The 7791-nt window shown below is 43.1% G+C and overlaps 1 protein-coding gene across 1 annotated transcript in view; it reads right to left on the bottom strand.

The window, feature by feature from the left end:
• Window positions 1-1335: 1335 nt before the first annotated feature.
• LOC147639078 (Tetratricopeptide repeat (TPR)-like superfamily protein) overlaps window positions 1336-7791 on the bottom strand; it is a 58379-nt gene continuing 51923 nt past the window's right edge. The window contains exons 9-12 of the mRNA XM_086787230.1: window positions 3145-3291; window positions 2874-3062; window positions 2152-2271; window positions 1336-2055 (exon numbers count right to left, since the gene is read on the bottom strand). Coding sequence (XP_086643356.1) covers window positions 1645-2055; window positions 2152-2271; window positions 2874-3062; window positions 3145-3291 — 867 coding nt within the window. The 3' untranslated portion in view covers window positions 1336-1644. The remainder of the gene's footprint in view (window positions 2056-2151; window positions 2272-2873; window positions 3063-3144; window positions 3292-7791) is intronic.

Below are 7791 nucleotides of genomic sequence, written 5' to 3'. Positions count from 1 at the left end.
CTCAAGATCTCTCTCTCCCTCACATTCTCTTTAATGTGTATACATTTAACAAATGAGCTTAGTCTTAATTTAATGTTGGTGCCAAATCCTTCTTGATCTTGACCCACTTTTATAGGACTTTTATTTTCAAATTAAATCTCCACAATTTTGTCATCCATGAATTCCTTTTACCCCATGTGAGTTCCTATAGAATCTCATTCAACTAAAATATACCTTCATGAGGCTCCATAAACCCTAGTAGAAAACCTTCCTTTCGACGATGCTCTAGTATATATTGAGGGTTTTATTCTTATTTAGGTGGTAGTGCCATAATCTTGAAGAAATTGATAATCCTCTCTAATTCTTTCATCAAAATGCATCATTTTGTAAAGGAGATCAATCAACTTGATTGTTAATCTTTCCAACTTCCAAGTCATCAAAATGCATCAATTTGTAAAGGAGATCAATCAGCTTGATTGTTAATCTTTCCAACCTCCAAGCCAACAAAATTTTGCACTCTTTCAAACTTGATTGTTAATCTTCTCAACATCCAAGTCAACAAAATTTTGTACTCTTTTAGACTTCATTGTTAATCTTCCCAATATCTAAGCCATCAAAATTTTGCACTCTTTTTAATTCACCCCTTCCACAACCATTGGGTTGTTTCACCTAAAGGATACACATTATTACAAGATATCGAGATCTTAGTCTATCTTTTCCTTTTCATTGTGATCATAATCATGTCTCGCCTTAAGTAGGGTCTCCCTAATAGCATCCGATACTTCTTACTCTCATCCTTGGCATTGCAAAGTTTGTTTGAACAAAACGTAAGGCCAACTCCCTTAAACTCCATACGCTTGACATATTTTAGGACTAAAATGGTGGTCCTGTAGAGTATAAACATTTTTGTGAGCGTTTTCACATGCCTACTAGCTTAGAGTTTGATATATGTTCAAACAAAATTATTTGATATGTATTAATTAAATGCCACTAACGTAGCATTTAATTAATACAACCTTAGAAGATGAGTTCTCCTCAAGCCCTCCCTTTTCTCCTCTCTCCATCCCGCTCTACTCGTTGAGTGAGCCGTTTGAGGTTTTTTATAGAGAATTGTGGACCTTGAAGAGAGAGGATATGGGTGAATGCATGCAAATAGATAGCATATAGGTGAATGTATGCAAAAATAACCAATATGGAGGGTCATCATTTTATTGCCTTTAATAGAGAGGGTAAACGGAATCATCATTTCATTGCCTTAAATACAAAGGATATGGAGAGGTGAATGCATGCAAATAGAAAGCATATGGGGGGTCATCATTTCATTGCCTTAAATACAAAGGATATGGAAGGTCATCATTTCATTGACTTTTTCAAGCATTAATCATCTCTATATTATCTTAAGAAAAAGTTTCACAAAGCTGCTACATGGCAAGAATTTGGAGGTTCGAGAAGGGGAGGAGGAGGTTTGGGTAGCATTTTATTTTAACTTATTAATGGAGGCTCTTGTTTTGATCCCACGCATCATTTCCCAAAATCTGTTCTCTACATTAGATGCTCACATGACCCATCACCACAACAAGAACATGGCTGCCAACCGAGCTTCAGGCAAAGCATAGCATCGTTCTTTTCGCATTGCATAAACATCACAACCATCTATGGGTACCATTACAAATGCATGTTAGTGTACTGGGCCCTCAATCGCCTCGCCCATGAGCTTTCCTCTGCATTCCACACTTCCATAGAAGCATTACCAAACCCCGATAGTCTGGCTGCCAAAAGGGCCTCAGAGACTAAACCCTTATTAACCAACGCATCTTTCAACAACTCCAATGTACTTGACTCCACTTGTAAGCTGTCTTCTAGAAAGATCTGTTTCAGGATATCCTCCATCTGCCCTTGTAGTTTCTCACCTTTTGGAAGCATCCGGATGCTTAGAACTCGCAAAGCTTCAGCAGCATCATCAATCTGATGGCAATTCAAGTATGCAGAAACCACAAGCTCACAGATGGTTATGTTTGGCTGTGTTTTCTTTCGGTGCATATGCTCAATCAGGAACTCGACCATGTCCATGCGCTCCTGTGAACCATGATAGGCTTCTCAGAATGTAAGAGTCACCTAAGTGCAGTGTTATATCTCAAGAAAAGAAGTGGGTTGCAACTAATGGCCTATTACCTCGTAAACAGCACAAGAAAGTAAAGTAACAAAGGTTACAATGCCTGGTGGCATGCCGGAGTCTTCCATCTCTTTTAAAAGGTTTGCCGCTGCATCCAACTTGTTAGAACGACAGCACACCTACGCAAATAGGAAAGAGTGTTAGGACATTTTTGTAAGGATACACACGAACACTTTCCTGCAAATGATGGGAGGGAAAAGAGGGCTGCTAGGAGGGGGGCACAAGACATTCAGCTAAGGTGAATACTAGATATGTAACGGTCAAGGACTGTGCAAGCAACCTTTCTTTTCTCCTGTCTCAAGGAAAAGGGGGAACTCTAGCATCTAGCAAGTATTGAGAGGCACACAATCACCCACTCACCCCACACACGCATGTCATGCGCACACCCATGCCCATGCATGTGTCCCCCCCCCCCCCCCAACACACACACACACACGCACAAAACAAAAGGGCATGCCTGTGTCAAAGAAGTGCCAATGTTCAATACCCATCCTTACCATGTCAAACCAACAGGACGGAATCAAGGTACCCCAAAAAACACACACACACACACATGCACACTTTTCTGGGCTGTTTAAGTAATGCTGACTCACATGCATATATTTGAACAGAAGTATAAGTATGCTCGTGTATGTGAACGCTCTTACCACGCGCACGCATTACAAATGTGTGGCACCTAAAATTCCACAAACAGTGCTTTTATTCAAAACTTAAAAGTTACCTTTATTAGTGAGTTGTAAGTATATAAACTTGGCTTCAGGCCATCCTCTTGCATAGTGTCCAAGTAATGAAAAGCATCACCGATCTTCTTTTGCTCAGCGCAGCCATTTATGAGGACATTGTATGTCTCTGTATTGGGCTTGAAACCAAGGGCTTGCATTCTCTTGAAAATCTCCTTTGCTGAAGCCCACTACAAGCAGCAAAATATCAAAAGAAAGACATAAGCTCAAAATATATCCAGCTGATTGTGAAAAAGATCATGAATAACTAACCTGTTTAGCTTGATTGCAAGCATTTATTGCTGTGTTGAAAGTAACAGCGGTTAGGATGGGAAGACCATCGCTATCTACACAGCCTTCTGCGAGATGCAGGCGCTGAAGTACTGCATCAGTCATGCCTTCCGCACTCAATGTGGCCAGCTACAAGAACAAGCCAAGAAGTATAACATAAGCAAAATTCTTAGTTCATGGATGCTTGTCTCCGGAAAAATTGTTGATAATAGGACTAACCAAAATGCAGACTTGTGTATAGAATGCAAAGAGTGTCCCTAACTCCATTTTGGCCATTGTCCTGCTGTTTGCATGATTACACGGTTTTGACCGAGGTGTGCATTAATTTTATTGAAGAGTGTCACGTCACCATAAAGCCTCAGGGCTCCCATCAGCCTAATCGCTTTTTCATCCATTGCGGGTTTCTTTCCATCAGGCGTGATAAGCTGCCAGACGCCATCACCTTGCCACCCTCCTTCTGAGTTGACTTGCCAGGACATGTAGTGCCTCCATGGGGGCACAGTGGGGTCAATTCTTAGACAAATGGCTGTCCAGTCTTGCATCAACATGATAAAAGAAAACCTATGATTAACTACAAGCGTGTTCTCAGTCTGATCACTTTCTTTTAACCGTGAACTCATTAACAATGCTTCCCACGTGACCTAGCCTAGTGGTCACCACCATAGTAGCAGGGGAGCCCCGTTTCCCCCCATTGGGAACGGTGGAACGCGTTCCCCCATGGCCAGCATGAAGGGAGCGATGGAAACGGGGGTCAGGAACGATGAGGTGGTGAAACGTACGTGGAACGCCAGGGAATGACTGTGGAACGCTGGTGGAACGCGAGATGGAACGCTGGGCTGCCGTTCCCCCACGTGGGAACGATGACGTGGATTTTTAAAAAAAAAAATAAAAGCCCGACACCCGTACAGTTGTCGCCTTTCGCCCGTCGCTTTTCGGAAGTTCACTGCCCGACGCCCGTACTGTAGCCGCCGACCTGCAGCCTGCCCGACGCACGTCACCTACAGCCTGCCCGTCACCTGTGGGCCGTGGCCGTGTAGGCTGTACTGCTGTCGCCTGCAGGCCCTGCCCGTAGTGTTCTGTACCAGGCACTACAGTCGCAAGCCCCCATCCCTTGCCGTGTACATACTACAGTGCTGAGTGTACACACTAGTGACTACATTCTACTACAATCTACATGGTACAAGTCCACAACAGTAGTACACTCAAGTTCTCAACACTGTGCCTGGTACCAACCTGCAAGCAGCAACAGTGCAATCTGCCTGGGCCCTGTGCAACAGAGTGATCAAGACTCAAGTTCAACAGTTTACATCTTTAGAAGGCAAGGCAGTAAGCTTTTCTCTTTCTTCTCTCTCTCTTTCTTTGTTTGAACTTTTGGTGTTTTAAAAATTACCTGTCACAATCTGGACTGCACAGTCTCTCCCCATTAAACAATAGACAAAAAAAGGACTCATTTCTCTGTAATGGTTAACTTTGAAAGTCTATTCAACTTTTTGCCCGAATTTGCAGAAATCATGGCTTACTCGGGTTCAAAGCGATCGGCTTCGAATGCTACTTGGTGGGACGAGGTTGAAAGGCTAGAAAGGTATTCATCTAAGGGAGGTGCAACACGATGGAAATGCAAGCAATGTAACAAAGAGAAGTCAGGAGGAGCAAACCGTGTGAGAGCACATCTATGCCATGTAAACAATGAAAAAGCACAAGTGAACAAATGCCCAGGGACAACACCTGAAATGTGTAGAGAGCTTTTGGCCAAGTACCCAAGTGAAGAGGAGAAAGCATGTGCACGAAAGAAACCGGCAATTGATGCATCTTACTTCAGTAGACATGGGAAAGATGTACACTTGGGAGATGGACAACAGTATGGAGGACTTGGGAGCTTTGCATTTTCCCAAGATTCGCAGTCTATGGGTGCAAGTTCCGGCAAGCAGCAAACCTTGGGAGCAGCTTGGGATCCCCGCAAGAAAGAGAGGGTAGATGCAGCTGTTGCAAGGTTCTTTTATCATGATCATGTAGCATTCAATGTTGCTAGGTCTCCATATTTCATTGAAATGGTCCAAGAGATTGCACGGTATGGCCCAACATATAAGCCTCCTTCGTATGAGACACTACACACCACCTTGTTGCAAAAGGAGAAAGCTGCAATTGAATGTGCTTTAGAGTCTGTGCATGAAAGTCGGGCAAAGAATGGTGTGTCACTTATTGCGGATGGTTGGAGTGACACTCGAAAAAGGTCCATTCATGGCATGGTTGCTTATTCTCGAGGAAGAATGCAATTCATTTCCTCACATGATGCTTCTGGGACTGGAAAAACTGCGGATCAGCTTGTGGAAGAGTGGGCCGAAGGTATTGAGAAAGTTGGACCAGAGAATGTTATTCAGTTCTTAGCTGATGGTGAGGCAACAAATAGAGCAGCTGGTCTTAAGCTTGAAGACAGGTATCCGCATATCACATTTAGTCCATGCTTTGCTCATTGTTTGAGCAACTTATTGAAGGATGTTGGCAGCTTGCCATGGGTTGATCCACACATTCAAAAAGGCAAGGAGATAATAAGCTTCATTCAAAACCATCAGTTTATTTTGAATGAATTCCGCAAGAGATCGCCCAAAAAGAATCTCTTGAAGTACTCAGAGACACGCTTTGGTTATAACTTTCTGATGATGAAGAGGTTATCCAAAGTGCAATTGCCTTTGAAGCAGTTGGTTGTATGCAATGAGTGGATGGGATGGGCTCTTTCTCAGTCAAGAGCCGGCATAGAGGTTGCAAGAACCATACAAGACTTCACATTTTACACTATCAATGCTATGATAAAGCCAATCATGCGCTTGATGCGGATTGCAGATGGACGGGAGCCATGCGTTGGCAAGGTTTATGAGGGGGCTGACTGAATGATCGAGAAAATAGGGGAAATGGACTTGTTTGATGAGAAATATGCAGAGATTTGAGAATTATGTGAAGCACGATGGAATGGTTATCAAACTCCTATGCATGCTGCTGCGTATGTCTTGGATCCCGAGTTCCAAGGATGTGGACAAGAGGCCGATGAAGAGATGATGGATGGTTGGGAGACAGTGCTTTCTAGGCAGGTTCGTGATGCAGATAAACGAAGGTTGGTGAAAGACCAACTTGGATTTTATTGCAGCAAGTTGGGAAGGTTTGGATCGGCTGATGCACAGAGAGATAGATTTAAGATAGGGGCTGCTTTATGGTGGGAGGATTATAGGGCTCATACACCACAGCTTCAATCATTGGCAGTAAGGATCTTGTCTCAAGGTGCAAGCTCCTCTCCGATTGAGCAACTATGGAGTGTGTTCGGCCATGTTGCATCCAAGAAGAGGAACAAATTTGGGACAAAACAAGTCAATGACTTGATTTTTGTAAGTGCTAACTTGCTTGGTGATATGGCTTCTCCCAAACCAGAGAAGTTTATATTGCTTGATGAGGAGTGCTCGGATGATGAGGAGACACATGGACTTGCAGATCCTGGTCAGGATGGGATTGAAGATTTGGATACTGCAGATGTTGCTCTTGATGATATGGCTTTCTTGGATGACATAGATGATAGTCTCCTTGATGGCATCACTGGTAGTAGCCATGCATGATATCTCCTTACTATTTGCATGTCACCTTGAGGCTTGGACTTTGGACTTGGATTGTTTCTTTTATCTAGGCTGTGCCATGTGGGCCACATTTTGTGCTTTTTGTCACTTATGTCATGTATGATGTGGGCTAATTTATTTTGACTCGTGAGATCTATTCAGTATTAGTATCTAGCCATGCAACTTGTGGTGCATAGACTTTAGTGTGTCTCTGATTTGGTTATATAAATGAGCATTGTATGTTAAGATTTATTGTCATTTCTAGGAATTATCTAGGTCGTTCCCTGTTTCCGTTCCCCCTCATTCCCGTTCCCCCTTTTTCCCGTTCCCATTCCCCTAGTGGTGCTTTCATTCCGTTCCCGTTCCCGTTCCGTTGCTACTATGGTCACCACATCTCACTAAAATGCCACTCATAACCGATATCTAGTCCAACAGTCCACACATTGATGAGACTGCCTATTTCCTCTCTGGAATCACTGCTCCAAAAAGTACTCGTGAATCATTTTTCACCGTGCTCTCAAGTGCACACGGGTTTCTGGAGTCCAAAGTGCTTGTGTCCAGTTGCTTTGACTTTTATTTCTTCTGTAGAATTCCATCTCCATGAAGTACTCCTGTTTCGTTGTGCATGTGAGTGCATATGAATGTTTGAATGCATATGCATGTTTCTCTTGAATCCACAAAACAAAGAGGTTTGTGCATGTGCTCATGTTTGTATGTGTTTAGCTTGAGTCCACATCATCTCAGAGTGGAGACGGACCTTCATGAAGGCTTCATTAACATTACCAATTATGAAGACCAATCCCATGACCATCTGAAGAAGGCTTCCAGAATAATTTGCTGCAAGTGCAATAGCCATTTGTATGGTTGTGCGCATTGGCCTGGAGCAAAGACTGTATCATAATCAATGAGGTGCTGCCAGCCCTGCTTTCTGAATGTCAATGCTCATATCAGCGTACTGAATATTCGTTCAGACTGCATTCTTGCCTTTGAGTAGCTTTGTGGGATCCTTTCATATGTGATTCAATCTCTGTCA

The sequence above is a fragment of the Cibotium barometz genome, chromosome 4 (genome assembly GCF_041138505.1).
Source record: "Cibotium barometz isolate CiBa-2024 chromosome 4, ASM4113850v1, whole genome shotgun sequence".
Taxonomy (NCBI): Eukaryota; Viridiplantae; Streptophyta; class Polypodiopsida; order Cyatheales; family Cibotiaceae; genus Cibotium; species Cibotium barometz.
The sequence above is the reverse complement of the archived record's forward strand: the minus strand, read 5'-3'. Positions and strand labels throughout refer to the sequence as shown.